This window comes from Phlebotomus argentipes, unplaced genomic scaffold (genome assembly GCF_947086385.1).
Source record: "Phlebotomus argentipes unplaced genomic scaffold, Phlebotomus argentipes genome assembly contig_15, whole genome shotgun sequence".
In the NCBI taxonomy this organism is placed as follows: Eukaryota; Metazoa; Arthropoda; class Insecta; order Diptera; family Psychodidae; genus Phlebotomus; species Phlebotomus argentipes.
Genome location: NW_026776181.1, coordinates 15,889,462 through 15,912,854, shown reverse-complemented (window position 1 = coordinate 15,912,854; position 23,393 = coordinate 15,889,462). Strand labels below are relative to the sequence as shown.

General features: G+C 40.8%; 4 protein-coding genes across 4 annotated transcripts in view; all 4 read right to left on the bottom strand.

Annotated features, from left to right (window-relative positions):
* LOC132261889 (protein twisted gastrulation) lies at window positions 1-3,148 on the bottom strand. Its single transcript, XM_059760918.1, has 3 exons — window positions 3,022-3,148; window positions 2,209-2,782; window positions 1-576 (listed from the first exon to the last, which is right to left on the bottom strand). Exons 2-3 carry the CDS (start codon window positions 2,778-2,780, stop codon window positions 390-392), a joined length of 759 nt encoding a protein of 252 aa, XP_059616901.1. The 5' UTR covers window positions 2,781-2,782; window positions 3,022-3,148; the 3' UTR covers window positions 1-389.
* A 33-nt stretch (window positions 3,149-3,181) lies between these two features.
* On the bottom strand, window positions 3,182-5,760 carry LOC132261887 (paraplegin). The gene is made up of 4 exons (XM_059760913.1): window positions 5,558-5,760; window positions 3,749-5,498; window positions 3,438-3,679; window positions 3,182-3,378 (listed from the first exon to the last, which is right to left on the bottom strand). Exons 1-4 carry the CDS (start codon window positions 5,705-5,707, stop codon window positions 3,229-3,231), a joined length of 2,292 nt encoding a protein of 763 aa, XP_059616896.1. The 5' UTR covers window positions 5,708-5,760; the 3' UTR covers window positions 3,182-3,228.
* Window positions 5,761-5,893: 133 nt separating this feature from the next.
* On the bottom strand, window positions 5,894-8,992 carry LOC132262499 (uncharacterized). Its single transcript, XM_059761780.1, has 4 exons — window positions 8,963-8,992; window positions 6,576-6,802; window positions 6,341-6,520; window positions 5,894-6,279 (listed from the first exon to the last, which is right to left on the bottom strand). Exons 1-4 carry the CDS (start codon window positions 8,990-8,992, stop codon window positions 6,048-6,050), a joined length of 669 nt encoding a protein of 222 aa, XP_059617763.1. The 3' UTR covers window positions 5,894-6,047.
* Window positions 8,993-14,244: 5,252 nt separating this feature from the next.
* The window catches only part of LOC132263156 (uncharacterized), a 47,008-nt gene continuing 37,859 nt past the window's right edge, over window positions 14,245-23,393 (bottom strand). The window contains exons 4-7 of the mRNA XM_059762770.1: window positions 22,393-22,590; window positions 17,290-17,372; window positions 15,928-16,037; window positions 14,245-15,862 (exon numbers count right to left, since the gene is read on the bottom strand). Coding sequence (XP_059618753.1) covers window positions 15,677-15,862; window positions 15,928-16,037; window positions 17,290-17,372; window positions 22,393-22,590 — 577 coding nt within the window. The 3' untranslated portion in view covers window positions 14,245-15,676. The remainder of the gene's footprint in view (window positions 15,863-15,927; window positions 16,038-17,289; window positions 17,373-22,392; window positions 22,591-23,393) is intronic.

The following is a 23,393-nucleotide window of genomic DNA, read 5'->3' as shown; positions in this document are numbered from 1 at the left end:
CAACAAAAAAAAAAAGAAATACTTTTGTGAATGATTACAACCCTTAATCATCATTCGAGGCACTTTTTGCAGGCACATAATTTTCCCATTTTTAAGTTCAGAGTTATTTTAAACATCGAGACTGTAATAAAAATTACATTTCAAGTACGTTGATTTGTTCGGAAAAAAGTACTCACTTTTACAATGACTTCAGCATTATAGAGTTAATAAGTAAAAAGTTGTTCGATTTTGCTTTACACACACACACACAAACATACACGCACGCAGAAACACTCCTCAGGAAGTGAAGGAGTCGATGCTCCTTGGCAAGAGAGTATTAATTTTCTTGTGGCTCGCGACGTCCCGCAGGAGTTCCGCGCCTCGGCGAGATTCACCTCCGCGCGCCGGCTTCACATGTTGTTCTCCAGCGTGCCATCGAGCGGCCCCATGCTCTCGCCATAGTCCAGCTCGTCCTCGCTCGGCATCTCCTCGAAGTCGTCCTCCTTGCTCTCCGGACACATGAGGCACCGGCTCTCGTTGATCCCATAGTTGATGCACGTGGAGCCCACGCACTCGCAGCACCCGTCATGGAACCACCTGCAAAACCACGCGCGCGTCAGTCGCTGGCAGACTTCGTTTAACCCCTTCGCGACCGCGCAGTCTTTGCGCTTCTCCTTGGCATTCGACTCATCTCTGCTTTAAGGCCCAAATAGCAATGAATATATTCACATTTTTGCCAATAGGCAACGCATGAGTCGTTGCAACATTACGGATTTCGTATTTTAGTTCGTAAAAACTACCAATTTAGTGTTGCAACCAAGGAGAAGTCACAAGGCGCTTTTTGAGGAAACTTTAGGTTCGTTTTAATGTTCTCTAATCAAATAATCAATTATTTGAGTATAATAATAAAAAAAAAATGATAATTTTCCCAAGAAAAAATGCAAAATAATCAAATTTTCAATAAAATTATCAAAAAATAATAATAATTTGTATGAAATAATTGATTTTTAATCAAATATTCAGAAAATAATCAGAATTTGTATGAAATAATTGAAAAAATTATTTTTTCTTAAATAACATTGCAAAAAATCAAATTTTGAATAAAAATAACAATCAAAAAATTATTGAAATTCTTATGAAAAAAATCTAAATAAAAAAAATAACAAAAATGATTGAAATTTTTATGAAAAAATCTAAATTTGAATAAGAATCACGAAATAATAAAGAAAAATGATTGAATAATCAAAAAGATAATTGTCTCAACTTGTGAGTAACTTTACGGATTCTTGAAGAATTCTGTTGGTCAGAATATCCATGAAAATGTCTTTGGAATAAAAACATAGCTTTTCATGTACTTGAAAATGCTTTGGAAAACCAATTCGTTTCTTCGGAACGATTCTAAGGATGTTCGGAAACACATAACCTCAATCCAGTGCCGGGAATTGTGCACAAAATGACCCGAAAAATCCAATGAAATTAATGCTAATCAATCTAAAAATATCAGTTTTGTCTATTTCATCAGTTTTCAGGTGAATTTTCTGGCTTTCCTTGTCTTGGCAAAGTTTAAAACATTTCAAGTCTCAAATTCACCACTTTTTGTAAATATTATGAATCATAATCTTGCAACGACTTTTTAAGAATTCATATTTTTGACATTTTATTTAAAATGTTATGAACGTAATATTGCAACGACTGCAACCAATTTTTTAGTCAATTTAATCAGTGAAAATAGTTTTTTTTTTCATTCATTATTAATTCTAAATTTGTTCCGCATGAAAATGGAAAATTTACTCGTTTATTAAAATAAATCAATTTCTCAATTATTTATGTATTAATCAAAATTTAATTTATACATAATTCTACGTCATTTATTGAGAATCTGCAGCAAATATTTCACTTCCAGAGGCTTTGAAATGTTTTATTTATGCTCAATGCAACATTAAATGTGTTAAAACGTAAACAGAGACGATTTATTTCATTGCCAAGCATTGTTTTCAACTTTCATTTCTCAGCCACGAAAGTAACGTGAAATTTCCAAGAATGTTTTGAGAATATTCATGAAATTCTGCTTGAATTTCCGATCAATTTGAAGTGCGAAAAGTCGGCAAAGGGTTAAAAGAAAAGCCACTTTTCCACTAATCTCCCAAATCAAGCTCAAGGCTTCGGAGAAGTCAGTCTTGTAAGACTGTGCAGCGCTCTGGGCGCCTGGCCGAGTCTTATTTGACTCACCTGTAGCTGGTCGCGCCCATGCTGTTGCAGTGATCCTTGCACTTGTTCCAGGACATGCACTGCGACAAGTAGGCGACGGTGCAGTTGAGCGTCACGATGTTCTTGTCGCTCTTCGCGGCGGCGTCCAGCTCCTGCTCGGACGAGTGGACGTAGAACGTGTGATCGCGATCGAGCTTGGCGCCATAGAGAGCGGCATCGAAGTCGACGGGGAAGGTGAAGATGCTCCACTTCTCCTCAGCGTCTGGCTCATCCGTGAGGGCATTGAACAGTCCCGGCACGCCCTCCAGCTCCTCCACGTGGGACTTCTTGGACAGCGCGTTCTTCGTCTCGTTGGGCTTCGGGCACATCTCCACGCAGCTGCAGCACTCGCTGTACAGATAGGAGAGGCAGCTGAAGCACTCCTTGCAGCAGCTGCAGTTCTTCAGGTCGCACTTGCAGCTCTGCGTCAGCATGCACTTGGACACCACGGAGGCGCACACCATCTCATTGCAGCTGTACGAGAGATGCACGCACAGCGCCAGGACCACCACGGACGTGACGCCCAGCCACACGAGACGCTCCCCATTCGCCATGGCTGCGGAGAGAGATCGAGATCAGTGCGTCGCAATAGACAGAACTTGAGTGGCTCCTTAAGATCTCTGATTTGAATAAACAAATCTCTGGGCGATCGTGTAAACATCGATAAACATTCACGGAAGCGCTCTGCTTCTCTCTCTCTCTTCCCCAGCAGAGACGCCCCTCACTAGCGCCCTCCAGCGCCCACACTCTCCACCCTCACGCGTCCCCCGCGTGATCCTCCACACCCATACTCACTTTTCCACCTGCTGCTGTCGGATAAATGGCACTAATTACGCGAAAATCGATCTCAAAAGTGCACCTTGGCGATCACCACACAAAACTTCTCATGACAGATTCCATAGAGCGAGACAGACTGCTTTCCGATCGCGATCTCCGTCCAGACAACAACGCCATCTACCGCCTCAGCACTACTTTACTCTGCCCAAAGTACAAAATTCTCTTTCATTTCTCAGTCGCCGAGAGATTCTTCAGCGAATCCTCAAACTCCACCGGCTCAATCGTCCTCTTGGCCGCTTCGTACTTGGGCGGCCCAATCAGCGCCACCACCTGGTCGTAGTTCAGCGTCTCCTTCTCCAGCAGCGTCTCGGCAAGCTGTGAAAAACATCCACCGGAATCAGTGATCAGAACTTCTTTCTGCATGAATTCTCTACCTTCGCCAGCAACTCTCGGTTCTCCGTGAGAATCTCCTCGGTCCTCCTGTACGCCTGAGCCACGAGATTTCGCACCTCCACGTCAATTATGTCGCCCAGCATGCGCGAGTAGGGCTTCTCCGATGACATGCTGTCCTCCTCATTCTCCGGCACGCACATCGGGCCGATCTTGTCGTTCATCCCGAACTTCGTGATCTGCGCATGGGCGATCTTTGTCACCTTCTCCAGGTCATTCTGCGCTCCTGCCGAGGAGAAAAAGGCATCAAAATGACGGCGAGAAGCTGCAGAAGAAGCTTGAAATCCGCGCTCACCTGTCGTAATTCTGTTGAAGATCAGATGCTCAGCCACTCTCCCGCCCAGAGCCATGCACATCTTGTCGAAGAGCTGCTCCTTGGTGAAGAGCTTCTGCTCGCTGGGCGTGTACTGGGCGAATCCCAGAGCCAGACTCGTGCGCGGCACAATCGTCACCTTGAGCAGAACGTCGGAATTGGGCAGAAGCCATCCGACCAGCGCGTGTCCGGACTCGTGGAAGGCAATCACGCGTCTCTCGGTGGGCGTCAGGGCGTGCGATCTCTTCTCCGTGCCGCCCACGAGTCTCTCCACGGCGTACTCCAGATCCTTCTCCGCCACCAGCGTCTGACTCGTCCGGGCGGCGTGCAGAGCCGCCTCGTTGCACACATTCGCGATGTCAGCGCCGGAGAAGCCGGGCGTGAGGGTGGCCAGGCGCTGGGAGTACTTGTCGGGCGACTGCAGCAGCTTGATGCCCGACAGGTGCTTCTCGAAGATGTCCTTGCGCTCCGCCAGGTTGGGCAGATCGATGAGGATGTGACGGTCGAAGCGCCCCGGGCGCAGCAGCGCCTTGTCCAGGATGTCAGCGCGATTCGTGGAGGCGAGCATGAGGACGCCCTCCTTGGACGCCATTCCGTCCATCTCCACCAGCAGCTGGTTGAGCGTCTGGTCGGACTCTCCGGAGCTGAACTGTCCCATGCCGCCGGCTCCGGCGCGCTGGCGCCCGATGGCGTCGATCTCGTCGATGTAGATGATGCACGGCGCCCGCTTCTTGCCCTCCTTGAACAGATCGCGCACCCGTGCGGCGCCCAGGCCGCCGATCATCTCGATGAACTCGCTGCCGTTCATGCTGAGGAAGGGCACCTGGGACTCCGTGGCCACCGCCTTGGCCAGCAGCGTCTTGCCGCAGCCCGGCGGCCCCAGCAGCAGGGCGCCCTTGGGCACCTTGGCGCCCAGAGACTGATAGCGCTGCGGATTCTTCAGATAGTCCACGAACTCCGCCACTTCCTGCTTCGCCTCCTGCAGCCCAGCCACGTCCCTGAACAGCACGCCCTTGCCCTCGCTCACCGGGTCGATGAGGGTGAACTTGGCGCGCCCCATTTGCGTGAAGGAATCCATGCTGATGGGCGACTTGCCGCCGCGCATGCGACTGAGGAAGGACAGCGCGATCATCGCCACGACGAACATGAAGAACAGTCGCCCGCCCAGCTCGCTGTTCCTGTCGAATGTCACCGTGACGCCCTCGCGGATGCCCAGGCGCTTCTCCACGTCGCGCAGCTTCTCCTCGAACTTGTCCGCGTCCGCAATCGCCATGTGGAACACAGTGTTGATCGCCCGGCGCCCCTTCACGATCGCCCCGTCGTGCAGGATGATGGTGACCATCTCCAGGTCTGGCCGCACGATGAGCTCCTTCACCTCGCCGGCCGCTATCATGTGATGCACGAACTCATTCCACGACACGTAGCGCGTTCCAGTCTCCGGACGATCCCGGCCGGACGCCGCCAGCGACAGCACCGTGACGAATATGTAGATGGTGGTGATCCAGAAGGCGGTCTTCATCAGCACAGACATCATCTTCTCCTCGTTGTCGTTGCCCTTCTTCGGATCATCGCCCTGCGAGCCGCCGCCGCTTCCGGAGCTCTGCTGGCCGCGCTCTTTCTGGCGCTTGGCGCTGTTTGAGTGGAAAAACCGCACAACTTCCCTCTTTGTCAGACCCGTGGATCTCTCCAGGAGGCCCACCAGTGCTCTAATCTCCTCCCGGACGGGAATCTCCTGCAAATCCACGCCAAATTGTGAAAATCTCATCACCACTTGTCATCCCGAATGTTTACCTTTTTCTCTGCGCCATTTCTCGCCAAGATTCCACTGACATTCGCTAAACTCCGCGTGTCTTGCTCCACAAGGAGTCTCCCTGTGAGTCTGTGCAGCTGCCATCGTGAAAATGCCCTGGAAATTCGATAAACACCCCCCATCCTGACCATCCTGACCAGAGACTCAGCAAAACACTCAATTTCACCACTCAGCTGAACTTCCTCGAGGTGACCACTAGAGGCGCTGCGCTCTGTGAAGTGAAGGAAAAATCCGCGCAGAATTTCTCAAAGCTTCTCATTATTCCGCTGGTAAATTGAAGAAATTTTGCAGAAAACACTCAAGTTTCTCAGTGAAAAGTGTGATTTATTATTGTTTCTTATTCAACATTCTACGGGGCAGTGAACGACGTAAGGGAAGTACAGGTGAGAAACAATTCCCTGAACTTAATGAAACTTAACCTCAATCTGATGACTGGCGCGGCTTTTTGGAAGCTTTTGGGGCTTCAGGAGGTCACTTTGACGGTGGCAAGTACGTCCTGGGCGGCAGGTACATTCGGTCCACAGACACCTTCTCGTCTGTGATGGCGAAGGGGTTCTCCCCTCGGGGATGCTCAAAGAAGTCCTGCTGAGGATTCCGGACTTGGATCTTTGCAGGCTTCGGGGGCGCTTCGAGGTGGTTGAAGTTGTTGAAATTGAAATTCAGAGGCTTCAGAGGCTCCAATTTCTTCACGGGTATCTCAATTCTGGAAATTATTCGGATGTAGTAAAGATTTTGGCGGGTTTTTCTTGTGATTCCGAACTCACTCTGGAATGTCGACTTCCAGTTCGGTTATGGGATGATATCCGAACTCATCGGCTGTGTACTTGACTCTGTATCGCTTCCCATCGGCGCCTGTGTAGGAATAACTTCCCATGACCACGAAAGTCTTCTCGTCCTTCAGCTTTCCCGCTTGCTGAATGGAGATGCCATTCTGCGTCTCTAGACTGAAGGAGGACATCTTGAAAATCTGACAAACAATGTCAAATCTAATCCACTCACGTGTATTTGAATTTCCCTTTGCCCTGATTCAGGTTCTCTTGGTTCAGGATCTTTGCTTTCTTGATGTCACCTTCGAAGATCGTTGGCGGCTTGTCCTCGTCGTCGTCTTCGGGCAAGGCGATGTCCTTGTCGTCCTTGAAATAGTCCAGCGTGGCATATTTGAGGGAAGATTTCGGCCTCGGAAGCTTCGCTCCACAAACCACAGCGAGAATACTCAAGAGGATGAGCTGAAAAGAGAGTGAAGATCAATTGCAGGAAGATTATGTTTTTTTTTCCTGTTTTGTTTTCGAGGTTAATGGCGTCTTAACGGCGGGAAAATGAAGAACAGATTGTAGGCGCCGCACCTCTGCATGAATTTCGGGCTTTTATCTATTTCTTTGCGAAACTCTTGTCTCAGATTTCATTTCGGAAGGTCAATCTGCTTTTGATTAATTGCTTTCGCTTTCGAAAAAAAAACCTATTTAGACTTGCTTAAAATTCAGTGTTAATTTTTTGATTAATTTATGATCCCAAAGTTTTATATGCATTCTTATGTGAAGCTCTTTAATGTCTCATCCCACTAAAAAGACAATTTTATGATTATTCGTGTCCTCATGAGTGATGCCAATAAAACTGTGTTATTGCAAGGAGATTGTTTGGTGAGCATAATTTGCGATTAGAATTGTCGCCAACCGGAAACCTGTTGTCACTCCAATTAGGAGTTTTTGTGTGCCCAGCGAAGGAGCAAAAAAGCGTCAGCAATTTTTATGCAAATTCACAATGAAAATTGAGTCACAGTCTGAAGAAAATCGTCAGTCAATAGGCCACAGTGGGTAAATAGAGGAAAAAGTTCTTGGATTTCTGTGGTCAAATATTTGATCACTTGATTGTCGAGAGTGTCACTTTAGCCTGGGCCTGTACAGAATTTATTCCAGTGACCTTCCGAAGCTTTTGCATTTGATTCATTTGATTCTAACATTAATAAAAGACTAAAAGAGCACAATAAAAAAAGCATTTTATTTCACCTCGTGCGCACAAAGTGTTTTGATATCAAAAGAATATCCACTTAAAAGCCAAGCTCAAAAGTGTTTCATTTTATTATATATTTTCTGTCACACGTGCTCAAGTTAATGTTATTAATTGGTCGACACATAATTTCTGGCTAATTAAGTTAATTCGCGATTTTTTTCCTTTTTCTGTTCACTCTTCAGCGCTCTAATGATGAAGAAAATTGGTGTTTGAGTGAATAAATTATCATTGTGATTTGCATAAGAAGCTGCGGATCTTAAGATTCAGTCGAATGGAGGAGAATGAAGAAATTAAGCGCCAATTTGTCTAACATTTTATTGTGTGTTCCTCACGAAAATGCTTCTCAAATTCCCTTCGATTCCATTCATTATGTTTTTCCGGGGGGGACAAAATGAGAAATTTCACACATTTCAAATTAATTTTCCGCGCCACTCTTAACAACAAAAAAACCATCATTTTGATTAATGATCTTCTCGACAATTTTATGCTAATTTGTGACACAATTTTATTTACATTCGCCGATCTACATTTTGCCAATTCCACTAATTAATCACAATCCTTTCAATGGCTTCATTTTCTACACTGGAAAACCTGTTGAATTTCCTACTATAACACTTCTTCTGGGGCTTCTTGGGTTTCTTTCGGCGCTAATCGAGGTGGCGAAGCGTCTTCTGAACACCGCACAGAAAATTGGGTGCGGATGAAGAAGAGGTCGAAGACGAAACGGTGTGTTATTTTGGGGGAATCTCATAACCTTTCGATAATTGATAGTTCTTCCTTATTTAAATAATTCTACCATTTTACTCTGCACTGAAGAATAGAGATTAAATTCTGGCTTTTCACGCGACGAAGACGATGGACAGACTTGAGATAAGAAGTCATCAAGATAGGCTAAATCAATGTTGGGGTGACGTGAGATTCTTCAGAGAGCCAAACTTTGATGAGAATTGAAAAAACTGTCAAAAACGAGTGTTTTCTTGGTTCTAAAAGATGTTTGAAAAGGAAAAAAACGTAAAATTAAGCGGATTTTGTAGGAAAATTGTGATAAAATGAAGGAATTTTGCCAGCGACAGCAGCGCCACTCTTTCTAACTTCCACCACAATTGAATTTTCACTCAATTTAATTTTTTAGAGCTTTCGGAGTTAATTAAATGTGTTGATTTGCCGCCCAAAAACATCAATTCTCACATAAATACGTCAAATTGAAATCAATTTCACTCTTAATTGACTGTGATTAATTGCAATATCTGCGATTTGCTTTTGATATTCTTTCCAAAAAAGCTTTTCAATGAACATTTATTGTGCGGCGCCTCAATCTTTCTTTCATGTGCAAAAAAGGTTGATTTTCAAGCACTCTTGGCTGCTTTGTAGCCTCTAACCTTTGCCTGACGACTCCTTTCAAAACACATCTCAAAAAATGGGTGGTTTTTTTGCGCCACCGCGCGACCTTTCTTGGGGCGCAGAAGTAAGAGAAAAATCACACATGAATTTATCGTCACTTTCCATTTCAATGAGCATTTTTGCCAGCTGAAACTCCCAAATGATGGATATTTATTGAAATAATTAGCACAGAGAGTCACTTGTGGTGGCCAAGAAGGTATTTCCACACTTCTTTTAGCATATTCAATCCAAGAAATGCAAATAGACGGGAATTTTTATCACTTTGCTGGGATTTTTTGTGTGCCAAATCACTGTCAAAAACCATTTGCACGATTGAAGGGAGGGAAAAAAAAATGAAGGGGAAAACTTACAATTTTCTTCATATTTTGCTGGCCAATTCTATTGGATTTCAGTCGTCACCACAATGTCACTGGGAAAAAAGTCCTGAGAAACTTTCAAACTGACTTTTCTCGCGGAGGAATTTATCTTGAGTCTCTGCGTGAGAACAGTTTTGTCCGAGTGATGCTGAGTCTTTATATGCCAATCCCTTCTATCTCTTCGAATGGATCTCTCCAAAGTGTCCCCACTTTTTTTTTCCCAGCAAAAACTCTCAGTCTCAGTAGAAATCTTTCGTGCGCGCATCTTCTTCTCTCGACAATTTTATTCAAAATCCGCCTGGAGAATCAACTCTGTGATTGGCTGTTTGTGCCTCCAAAAAGCACCTCTGCGGCCGATGCTCATATGGAAGTGGACTTTTCCACCCAGTTTCCCATCACTGAGCCTCTCGTGCTGTGTCTGTTTGCCTATCAAATGAGTTATGTGCAATAAAATGGGATTTTTTGGTCACATTATGAAGGCGGGAGATTCAAAGATAAATCTATTATGTGTCTCTGTCCCAAGTGACAGTTTGTGAAGTACATTTTCTAGTCGCGGCCGAGGTGAAAAATTGGCCAACAGATGACTAAGAAATAACAGTCCTGCGTCATGCGTTTGATTGGCATGATCCAAACTCTAATTCCTCGGTCACCATGGAAAAAATTTTCTTCTTTTTTTGGCAAAAAATCTATTTTTCATAATTAACGTCTTGTGTATTTTTGAAGAGCTTTTGATCTGTTTCGACGGGTGAATGGAAAACTATGAAAAGTCGATATATCATAGTTTACGTCTTATGAATTTTTGAAAAGCTTTTTATTTGTTCTTTCTGTACAAGAATTTAAAGATTTGTATCTTATTAGACAATAGCAAAAAAATCGTATTTATCTAAAAAAGCACAAATGGAAAAAATTGTCATGTTTTGCGAATGAAAAGTCGATTTTTCATTGTTTACGCTGTACAATTTTTCCCCAAGAAAAATGTCTCAAAAATTGCAGTGAAACGCATAAAACACCTTTTCAGAACATAATTATAGATGTTCAGAATTATTCTAAAATGTTTTTCAAGACTTTTAATGAATATTTCTCATATCTTTTATATTTTTTCACTTGAAAACATTAAGGAAAAGTTCAAGTAAAGTATGAAAAGTTGGTTTTTAGAGCTTGTTTGGATAAAATTGACTCAAAGACTAATAAAAAGACACTTTGAAAAATAAAAATTTTCAGATTTTCCATTAATTTTGACATATTTTAGTCAAAAATTCTAATAAATACAGATAAAATCAACTAAAATATTTACAAAATAAAAAATACTTAGCAATATTTACATTTTAACGGACGATTTGAAGCCGTTTTTAAGATAAATTTGGCAAATTTTGCAGCAATATTGAAGCGAAATCTTGAAAATGCTCTGCTGAGTAATTGCATTTTTGGCTTTTCATAGTTTTCGAGGCACCCGTCGAATTGAAAAAATTTTGAAATCATTATTTAATCAGGAAACGATAAATAAATCTTTTTAATCCAAAAATATGACTAGAAAAAATGCAAAATGTCTTTTTATTGTTTACAACGTACAGTTTTTTCAAAGAAATTTGTTCTAAACCATAGAATTTTCCTAAAATATTCTTAGATTTTGAATAAACCAAATATTTCCATATCTTTTAATTTTTTCTGACTATGACTGTGACTTTTTTGACTGTGGAAACTTATAATTCCAGTTTATCTTTAAATTTTGCCATATTTTAGCTAAAAAAGGTTTTGATAAATTCCAATAAAATCAACTGAAAAATTCAGAAAATAATTATTAGACGATATTATAAGATAAAGATTGCTAGACGGTCAGAATTCATGCTATTTCAACTTGTTGTGTTGCTTGGGTGTGAATTTTATCAGGCTTCTTTCGGCGCCTTTTTCTTGCCCAAATAATCCAGATGTCCAAATTGTGACTTCTTCTTCACACTGTGTGCTGAGGAAACTTCTTCAACTTGTCGATCGACGGCGATAAGACGAAGAATCACAGTAGGAAGTATCTCATAATGAACCACACGAGGAAAAAAGGAGTTTGGATGTGTTATTTTTTGAAAGGTGAAAAATCCTCAAGGCGGAAAATAGCTGAAGCCAATTAAAATGTGGAATTTATTTGATTGAAATGTGTCTTCTAAATGTAATTTAAAACCATCATGAGTCGTTTCTTCCACTGATATTTCAATGTGTGGTTAATTTATTATCTGCAAAAGATGAGTTGAAATGCTGTAGATCAGAGTTTCCTATAACACAATCGGATGTAATCGACAGCTAAAACATCTCTGAAAAAAAAAAACCATATATTTATAGATAAATTTTGCCTCATTTCAACATTGCCGAAAATTAATTAGTTACGGACATTTGGCGATGAGATTTTGGTGAATGGAGCGTTTCGAGGTGTTTGTATTTTATCGTCTCTGAATTCAGGCATCAATTGAAGACTCTTCTTGTGGCAAGATTGCGGAATAAAATTGCAATTCGACTCTTTGAGGTCTTTTCTTTGTGATTCCCTCCGAAGATGGTCATTCTTCATGCGCTAAGTATCTCTAGAGATGCATAAAAAACATGCAATTTGACATAATGTACTTAAAGCAGTCCCAAGAGAGGCTTCGAACATTACCAAAATTCCTCTGTTGTTCCCCGTGAAAAATTGCCCAGACTGCAATTGGTGGATTGACGGTGATTTCCATGCTTCAACTCCACCTTCATCAGTAATTCAGCGCGACAAGAGTCGTGTGGCATTGATGGTTAATTGAGGAAAGAATGTGTTAGTCGTGATGACTTTGACAGCACTCCAATTTAGCATTTTGGATGAGGCTTCGCGAAACTGACGATGAAAAAAGATCTCAATGTGCGTGAAGATGCTCATCGGGAGTGCGAAAGGGTTTTCCACAAACATTTGTTCTCATCATGTTTACATTTGGTTTTGACCTATTGACAAACATTGATTCGATTTTTGGATGCTTCTTCACTGAATCGCGTATTTTAATGATCAAGGTTGAAATATCGACGTTATCAGACCATTAAACATTCATTTCCTCTCATTTATGCTAACTTTATGTCCTGATCTTTTGATGAATTGAGCAAGATGAAAGGCGCGATCAAGTGAATCTGAAAAATAAAACTCGTTATGAGGAAATCTGGCTAATTGTGAATGCATGAGTTATCCAGAGAATGACACAAAATAGCAGTCAGCATCGCAATTCGCATGCAAATCTCTCATAAAATTCTCATAATTCTACAAAAGGCTGACAAGTCCCCTGTTCTTAAGAAATTGCACTGTTCACACTCGCGATCAGAAGAAGACTAACTCGCGCGAATCTTCGCGGCACCCCCAGTGCTGCCTCTACCGTCCTATGCTAACAGCGAGGATCTCGTCAGAAGGAGAAGACCGCCATGACAGTGGCACTCTCGCCACACAATCTTACGATCTTATCCGTGATACTTTTTTTCGCGAAATCGACCTTTAAGCGCGGTTAATTGCGCTGAAAACTCTTTTTCTGGGATAAGAAATCCTTCTGGTTATTACCCTGATTAAATATCCTTTCTTGTGCAGGCGATAAATCTCCGTACGATCCTCTGGAGTCATGGATTGTTCAGAACCTATAATTTGATACTTACTTAATCAAATTTTGATATCGAACACTTATAAAATCCAGATAAAATGTGAAAATCTACAGGATAATTATCCTAAAGACACCTCGGATTAATTTAAACTACTTAAAGAACCCAAAACAAATGATTGTTGAGACGGCGCTATTTAAAATCTCAGGCTATTTACTACTTTGGTTCGGTTTTGATAGCATAAAGGGATTAAAGATTAGGCCGAATGTCTTCAAACTTGGCATGGTAATTACTTATCAATATAATTCAGACCTTTAGCTGTCACTGTAACAGTAGAGAGCTTTCTTGATTTTGAATGAATTTCTTGCACACTGAAGTTTCTGTTACAGTCAGTAGTAGTGATTCAAGCTCCGCCCCTTTCAATGCCACGCCCATTTCTTATTTTGGTTAGGAGAAAACGCAAATTTTGCGAGTGAAAAGCTCCATGAAATATTCACAAATTGTCTGCCTCTTGGAATTTAATTGATTTTTAAGATCATCTCTTCTTGGTCGATCTTAAACTTGTGCGAAAATCTCTTAGATTTAGTCTCATCTTCTCGCACCATTCTTGTCATTATTTTCGTGCTTTTATGATCACGATTATTGACATAAACATCTCAAATAAAATCTAATGGGAGAGAAGTGATTTTAGCGGCGTGATCTTTGAATATTTCGCGAATAAATTTGTCGAATTTACGAGTGACACAAATTACGCTGTGTCGATTAGGTTCTTTCGGAGTGTGAATGATATTATAATAGGAACAGGTAGCGGTTTGCCTTTCATTGTCGCGGCCGCGCAAATCGTGGGTGATTTCTCAAGAAAAAAAAGCTCTGCAAATTAATCATGCTTAGCCATGTCTGATTATTTGAGAAATATTGAGAAATCGACGAGGAAGCTCAAACACGCAGATTTCTTTCCATTTTTATTTTTTATTTTTACATATATACAAAAAAGGTATACGTAATTTAAGAATAAAATTAAAAATAATGCATTTTTTTTGTTTAAAAAGGACTCTTCTAAAAGAAAACAGTTATAAATTATGATTTTTGTTTTTAATTTATTTGATAATCATTTCTCGCAACTCAAGTGTGTTTTTTTTTTCTTAGAGGAATTTGCGTCATTCTTTAATGTTTTTTTTCCTTTTAAATAGTCATACTTATTTACAGAAAAGCATTTTTCACATTTCTTTCTTTTTTTCTCTCTAAAATTCTTGCTCCAATAAGATTTTTTTTCATCATGCTTAATCCTTTCAGATTAATTTCATCTACTTTTCTTCTTCTTCTTTAAAAATAAGGTTTCTTTCCATTCTTTTCAGTTTCTGTTTCTTTCTTTTTTCATCATATAAAAAATCACTCGCAAATTATTTAAATTCTATGCATTTTCTTCCTCATCTCTTATGATCAATTAATAGTGTTTTGTTTTCTTTAATTTATTGACAAGAGAATTCATGTCTCATTAATTTTAAATTAGACTTTATTTCGCTAGAGTTTCATCAGACGCCCATTTAAGAGATGGATTTTTTTTAGTAGTGTTTTTTTTTCATCTTGCATTTGCAAACAATAATAATTTTTTTTTTATACTATTTAATAGCTTATAAATAGTTGTCACTATATTCTGAACGCTTCTTTTGCCTTTCGCATGACTTAGAATTTTGATGAATTTCCTTTTTGTGGTCAGTTCAGAGTGGGTTTTGTGATGTTCTTTTCATCTGCATTAATGTTTTAATTGTTATTTTCCATTTTGATAAATAACAAGAATATAAAATATAGGAAGGAAATATTTGGGATTCGGGTTAAATGTTTCGGTCTTTAGCAGATTCTTACAAGAATTACAATTGTGTTGATTCTTTTCTTTAAATATAATTGGTAATATTTTCTCAGGTGGTTCTTTTTTTTGTGTGTGATATTCTCCGGTTTTCTTTTTTTGAAGTAAGAATTAACAGTTTTCTTTAACCTTGTCTTCTAAGAAAATACTAAGATTGATCAGAGATTTTGTGGTTTCAACTTTTTTTTTTCTCTCTTACTGTGATTCGTTTTTTATGGCAAAAAATTGCATAGAGATAGACAAAGAGTTTTCAGTTAGAGATTAGAAAAAGAAAACAAGATTTTCCATCTACATATTCGTGGCCTTTTTGTGGGTTCTAGTTTTTTTTTTCTTTATGTTTTTCATTTAAAATTCTTACTGTCGCCTTTGGTAATGTCGAAAAAACACGAATTATTCCTAAACTGCATTCACATCATCTTGTTTTTCATTATAATTCTTCTTCACGTCTCTTTGTTTTTCTTCATTTTTTTTTTTTAAGTAGTATAAAAAAGGGGAAGGAGAAAACTGATTAGAAAATTTCTATACTTGTTTTTCTCTTTAATATTTTCCTTCGAGTATATAAGATATTTTTTCTCTTCATCCTAAATTACAATTATTCACTATTCCTTCTCTCTCTCTCTCGCTCTCTTCATCGTCATCTTGCATTTCGCTCTATTTATAATCATTCTGTTTGTGTGTCATAAATAAAAAGATTCTACACTGATAAAAAATATATATAGTTTAACAAAAAAAAAGACCTTAAAAAATCCTTCTCGGTGTGTGTTTTTTCTTTTGATGTGGAGAGAGAACAGAAAAAAATCCTGCCAAGTCGTGTAAAATCGCTCTTTCTTCAAGAAAAAAAAATCATAACTAAACTAAAAAGGTAGAAACTGCTTCTCTCTCATATCATATTATTGGATCACACAGCAAGTACACTTCTTCTTCTTCTTGTCCTCGATCACCACGTGACTGGCGGATTGCGGTCCTGGCACAACTTGCGTCTGCGTCACGTTCGTGGCGTCGCCGTTCGTCGATGGCTTGTCCTTTGACTTCTGAGGTGATTTTGTACCATTCTGTGATGCATTGAGTTGTGAAACCTGCGGGTGGAGGCGATGAATTAATGGCTCGGATGGTTTTTATGCGCATTTTCACGCTCACTTACTTCACTCTTTGTCACGCCATCGACCACGTTCGCCCCGTTCTCCACCCCGTGAGCCACGCCATTGGCGATTGTCTGGTTGAGATCGCCGGTCGGTGTGATGGGCTTCCCACCTGATAACACAGAGATTGAGAGAACAGAAATAGCATTTAGTCGCTGATTGGCAATGGGAAGATGTATTCAGACTCTGACTAATTGCATTGACGTCTTTTGAATATCATTTTCCAAGCTGGAGACATTCGGAAAACCAGTTAGAACAGGATTCAATGAAAGAGATTGATTGAATAAATGAAGATAGCAACATTTTGGACACTTGTTTGATCCAGTAAAATTACTCAAAATACAGCATTTTATTCCCACTGAGCACAAAATACAAAAAATCTCAATGTTGAGATTGAAAAAGCTCATTTTTATGCTATTTTCCGCTAAGTTGCTGTGATCAGTCAAAGTACTGATGCGCAGTTGAATGCATAGATGTCGCTTCATAGGTAACAACACTCAAGTGAATTGTATAAATAGCGTCATACAAATTCCTTCCAAAATAGAGAGATTTTACATGTTATCAGAGCGACGATTATGCATCACATTAATATCCATGTGGATTTTCGTTCAAGAAATCTACATTATCTTCACGAGAATCGGTAAGTAGCGGCGAATTGCGGCGAAATTTTGACATAACCCCATTTTTCGCGCCAAAAGTGTAAACAAACAGTGAGAAATTGCACAAACTACGTCTGGAAAGTCCCGAAAAACTGTATTTCCACGTCAGAAAAGTCATCCTGAGGAACAAAAGGGGCGGAAAGTCACATTTGGTAAATTTCTCAGCCACATTTGAGGTATATTTCACTCTCATAGCTTCTCCTGACTGGATCATGTGATAAAATGTATTGAGGAGACGATCTTTGATAAGAATACCTACATAATATCTGTTTTTCTGCTGAGTTTTTAAGAAAAAATAAATAAAACAAGAAAATTAGCACAATATTTAGCGGAAACAAGCGGAAAAATTTGAAAGATTGCTAAGAAAATTGATGAAAAACTAGCTATCAGAACAAAAATTGCTGTTTTTTTTTAACGCTTTTGAGTTTCCTTCATCGTCCGCTACGATCGCTGATCGATTCCATTTCAATACTTCGGCTTAGCACTTTTTGTTCAGCTAAATTTTCTGCTTTTTTTTAGCTGTTTTGGCTCACTGGGTAATGTTTGGTCACTTTAAAATCCGTGAATTAACCCAAAAACCCTAAAATTGAACGCAAAATCTTCAATATTGTTCAATTTTCATCCTCATTACTGTCAATTGATGTACGAATACAAAGTCATTTCCATCTAACATTGATTCGTTTGGAGAACTCTTAATTTCCTCACCCTTTATCATGTTGACAATTTCATCGGCTTCACGGGAAAGGTCACCTCCAGGCCTAAACGGATTATCCCATCCGGATTCAGTGCTGTTGTGCGTGCAAAGAGACAGAAAAACACCTCAATTAGTACATTAATATCCGCCCAGTTGCGCTCTTCAACATGATTTTTCCATCTCACAAATTTGTCTGTTTAACTTTAATTAACTTCTTTCGGGGCGTTTTCCTCAGGTCTTGGATTTACCTCACGAGTGATTTCTTCTCACTCTGCGGCACTTCTATAACATAATAGAGAGCGCCTCCGTGTGTTGTTGCCATCTCGCGGGTTCGGATCTTGGGCTCTTGGCTTTAAGAGGCCGATTAAGTTGGTCTTTTCTCAGATGGCTGTTTATCTATTCAGGCATTTGTGGCTCTCACGTGATCATTAGTGCTAATTTTACATGATTTTCTCCTCTCGCAGGACTCTCAATGCGTCTTCTGCTGCGGGGGTGGAAGAAAGGGGTGGGTTTGAGCGTGTGAAGGTCATTGGGATCAAAGGCAATTTTCTTCTTCAAGCTCTGTGTGTGTGTGAGAAAAACACGCGTTTTGCAGTGATTTGTGCGCAAGTTTTGCTGATGAAAAATGGTCATCGAGGTGTGTTTGAGGTTGAATTTTGAAATTCATTTCCACACAACAAACTCTGGGCATTAAATCTCTTTCTCTCCCCCGAGAGAGAGAGAGAGACGAAATAATATAACGAATTGATAGGTCAAGGACTAAAACACACACACACATTTGCCACAGCGAGTCATCCAAAATGTCGAACAAAGAGAGTTTTGTCGCGATCAGCAAACCAGCTGATTATTGCGTCGGAGGCAGGAACAAAAAAATTACTCAATACAATTAAGTTCAATTGAGTCGAGAGAGTTATTTTGCGCGATATTGCGCGGAGTTGTGGTGCTGTTTTGGCCCAACAATTCACCATATTTTATATATAAACGAGTATTTGGCCAAATTGGAAAATCTAACAAATGGTTTCCATTGCTTTTTGCACCGCGTCTATTTTTGCTGGGGCTTTTTTGAAAAGCTTTCAAGGGGCTCAGCAGTGAATCAGCACTGCAATTTCAATGTGAGCTCAAGAGCTTTGTTTGCCACCAATGATGCGCCCCGCAAACATTCCACATTATATTTTGTTATATTCCCTCCCACTCTGGGTGTTTTTTGCTGAATGTTTGAATATAGGCAAAGGAGAAGGAGAAAAAATCAACATCATATTAAAACGTTGGAGTGTGTTTACAACGGCTATTTATAGAAATTGTACAATAATTCGAAAATACGCTGATTAAACAAATCTCTCGCCGAGAGAGACGAAAAGTCCGCGCGCGCGTTGGAAAAAGCTCAGAAAACCGGCAAAGATTTTTGCACACACACAAGAGTTATTTTTGAACAACAATCATGCGGATATTTTGCGTGGTTTTCCGCTATTAAAACCGGATATGGAGGAAAAAGGGCCGCATAATAAATATTTAGAGTCATTTGAGAACAAAGAACTTCTGCCCAAACCACGGAAACAGGACACAACTTTTTTCACTCGCACAGAGCTTTCTTGCAGAGCCACTGAAAAAGTCCTCACACTTTGATCACACTCTGAAGCTTCGACACAGCACACGATATTGATGACACTGCTTGGCTAAAAGTGTGATAAACTACTGAATGGGCGCACTTTTGGGTGGATGCAAATGAGTGGGGAAACTCTTGGAGGTTTTTCTTCGTGATGAAATGAGCGCCTTTCCAGTGTGCTTGGCGGCGCTGTGTGCGCTATTTTAAGGCCTCACTGTGTCACACTGAACTCGGAAAATGTGGCAAAAGACTCTCTTCTCTCGTGCTAGTCAATTTTCCCGATTTTCCCTCCATCTCTATCCAACCAACGGAATTTCCTCTGTCGAACAGTTCACGGGGGGGGGCGCGCGCTTTAAAGTGAAATAGATATTGCAAGCACTAAAAAGAGAGGAATGAGAGAGAGATAGTGGATGGAAAAGTGGGAAATTCCACAATTTTCCATCTATTCTCACACTCACATTTCACTGAGATTTTTCTTTTGGCATGTGCGACTAAAATGCCTCGCATTCCAACACGCGCGATTGTTGCACAAGTGAAAATTCGCGAAGAGCTTTTCTACTATTCTGTGGTACTTTTTGGCAGCAGGACACCTCCTCCATGTCCTTTCCCAAGGCCCCAATTTTCCAAGGAGGAAATCCCCAATTGACCGAGAGAGCCACGGTGAGAGCGAGAGAGAGAGGAAATGGTGCAGCCATGCGCAGTGGAGACGCCTGGTAGCAAAACTACAGCAATAAAAAAAATTCTGAGAGCTTTAAGTTTCTCTCTCTCTCTCATGGCAGAAATTAACTGGCTGCTGAAGAGTGCAGAGAGGCTTTATCATCTCGCGACTTTGCATTTGAGCGTGACACTAACATATTTACTGAAAAGAGGCGAGGGGAGGCGCAATTTAATGACAAGTGATATGAGGAAAATGTGGAGCAATTTTTATGTCATCTTTCACTCAATCTCTCCTCTTTGCCACAGGCAGATATCATCAGCCCGAGAGGGATTATTTGTGGTGGATTTCTTCCGCTCCTTTTGTGCTGCTGCTAATGAAAAAATCCTTGACATTCCGCACTTTTCCACAGAGAAGGCCAAATAAAGGGCGAAAGAGAGGTGGAATTGAAAGATATGAATAAAAGCTGTTGGATATGCTTTTGATTATGTTTATACAGAGGAAGTTAAGGGGTTGCTAATAGTGGAGATGCAGATACTTTTGACTCGAGTTTATTTCGTGGTTGTTGTTGAAAAATAAAACAGATATTTTCAGATATTTACAGAATAAAATGTCTTTTCTCAGTTTTCTTCCCTGAAATTCTGTTGAAAAATTCTTTCAACGCTCTAATATCTATTCTTAATTTTAAACAGAGCTTTTTAGAATGCTGAAGCATTCAAAATCCATATTAGCAACCCTTTTTGGAGGAGGTTTTAATGCTCAGCCCTTCAGAGGGTGTGACGAATAGAGCGTCCCTGGGAAGTAAAACTTCCTTGTTCAGAGCGTGGATTCAAATTAGCACAAGACATTCGACAACTCTTTTGCCAGGGACACCTTGTGTGGCACACGCTGTGTGGTTTTGGAATGACATGAGCCATTTGCTCTTGCACTCTTTTCACCTCACTCTGGGTGATTTTTTCGCCACCCACTCAGTAATTGCTTTTTGGCCGCGCTTTTTTCCCTCTTCGTCAAAGTGGAAATTTTCTCCTCTTGCTCGCGGTTTTTGTGGCGCATTAACAATTGCTGAATGCTTAAATTTATTTGTCATGTTTCCGCTAATAATTGTGACATTGTTGCCAGTGAAACAGGGAATGAGTGTGAGAGAGAGAAGTGCAATTTTTCAGCCCAGAGAGCTTGAGACTCTTCTTTAGCGTGGTCGTGTGAAAAGGCATGGCGAAGAAGATTGGGTGATTTTTTGGGTGGAAACTCAAAAATCATCGTTGCCGAAAATGTCTCGGTTGGATTGTGAGAGGAGGAGGAGAAAAATAGCATATATCGATTTGGTATTTTGTACTTTTTCTCCTCTTTTTTTTTTGCTCTATTTGTGACATGTAATTTTGTGGTAAATTTCTGTCATGCGCCGCCAATTTATCTTCCCTCGCTGTCTTCAATATCTTGCATCTGCACGTGATCTGGCAAGAACTCCATTTACAAATGTATGAGTTGATATTAATTATCGAAAAAAGATCTTTTTCTACACGTAGTTTATTCCCTTGCAACTCTTCATCCTAATCTCGTTCAAGAGGTGAACGGAAGACTCCTTTTTCTTCGTCCGCTGCCTTGTGAAGCGGAAAATTGGCGCACAACTGTTGATGACGGTGACCATAGAGATTCTATTAGCAAGTCCACTTTTATGGCGAATTCCACCCTTTCACCTCCAAAGGTCACCTTTGCTGATGCGATTCAGACACCATTCGATTGAGTGTGATACTCTGTTGCCATGAAATGGAGGCATAAAGTTTCCGTTGCAAGGAGACGAGCTTTTCTCATGTTCGCTCTGCAATTCTTGCACGTTTCATCCGCGAATCGTGGAAGGGTGTGCCAGGAAAGAGGCCCAAGGGGGAGATATCATGGTCAGAAGTGATGTACAGCTCAGTGGAAGTGTTTGGAAGTGGAAATGCTTGCACATTTCAAATATTTGTGCGTTCAAAAGTCACTTTCAAAGGAAATTAACACAATAATTGGAGAAAAAAACTGTTTTTCACATCTTTCTAGGTTATGTTGTGAATTTAAGACTAACTTTGCCACTAAATAACCTTCAAAATCATCAAGTTCTGCGCCTAGACTGGAACAATTTGCATTCACTTGTTGAGATTATAATGAAAACTGATGAAGATCACAAGCTTTCAGTTTAAAACTGTGTTAATTGTGCTAAAATTGATCATAACCTCTAAAATATTGACTGTTTTAAGAGCCGTTTGATTGATTTTCTACTCTAAAATAGCAAATTTCAGCTCATTGTCGATTTTCTTTGCCTTTTAAACGTTCCGAACGAGTTTCTTTCAAGAATTCTTTTTGATATCTCAACGTAATTTCTAGGTTATGTTTCAAAGTACATGCAAAAGAGCAAATCACATCGAAATATCCACTGGAAACTTCAAATATTTCTAAAATACTGTTTCTCTCTGAGTTTTCAGGATCATAAAAGTAAAAAAGGCGTCTTTTTTAGGGACAAAGACTCCTAAGTTTGAGGTTATGATACTTTGAGCATGTTTTGAGCACTGCTGATGTTCTAGAAGTAGTGTATAACTTTTAGTCTTATTATCTCCCCCTTGAAGAGGCCAAAAGAAAGGTGTTTCGCTATTTATCGTCTTCTCCAATGCTGTAAAGTGTGAAAATTCACAACATGTTCTTTCCAGGACGTTCTTTTCAAGCTTTAGGGTTGGAAAAAGTGGGCAAATGTGCTCTCAGAGTCGCTCAACTCTGACGATGACTTTCAGGAAAGGTTATACCCAAAGACATGAGGAATCGCCATTGTTTGCGCAAGTTTAAATCGCGTTCTTATGGCAACACGACAACAAAGAGGAGCTCACTGACCTATTTTGCCTGTCATAGGACGGTTGTGCCACGGCGGCTGTCATTTTGTCCTGTCCACCGGCGTCCAGAAGGCTGAAATCAGTCACAATGGAGTTGTTGTTGTCGCTGAAGAAGCACCCAATGTGATTCTCAGGAGGGCTCACTTGCTGTGGTTGACTGCACTGGAAAAACGACACTCGCACCTTGGACCGCTCGAGCCTGTTGGCGAAAAACAACAAACACACGGTGATCAATTAGCAAAATTGGAATCATCAATTAGATGGTGAGGAATGTGGGTCAAGTGCAAATTGCGTCAAATCGGAACACAAACGCAGAGTGAGAGAGAATCTCTGGCGTGAGTCGCTTAGAATGGATTTATTGCTACACACAAGATGAGGGAAAAATCAATCGTTTGGCGCCAAAATGTCCCGAAGGAACTTTTCTCGCTCGCGAGCGTTCATAATGAATTTTCTATGGGCAGCAATTTTCAATTTAAATGGGCGCGCGCGCCAAGTAATCAATTTTTCGCCCATTTTTCCCACCCAAGCACACCACCTTTATGTACTCACGCGCCGCGGGGTGGAGGAGACAGAGATGTTTTTCCAATTTCCTCGCTCTCCACTCACCCGTCGAGCATTTATTTAGGTTTTAATGATATATTGGAAAATAAACAGACTCGCACCCACTTCTAAAATAGAAAACTCACACCATGCGCCTGAAATGCGCCGCGAGATGAGTAGAGAAGACTTAATTTGCCTCCGAACGTGCTTCTTCACGTCGTCTTTCCACTCTCCTTCGCATTTCTTGCCCAATTGACCCCGCGGTGACATCAGAATGACGCCATCGAGGCAGTCTTGACCACGAAAATGCTGCCGCAGATGCGGAAAGTCGAGTAGACGGGCAGAAGGTACACCACAAGTGCCTTTTTTGAGTTAGAAACTTGAAGTTTTTAGACTGTTTCCACATGAATTCCCAAATTATAATGAATTTCTCAAGTTTCCATCCGATATTTCTGCAAGAAT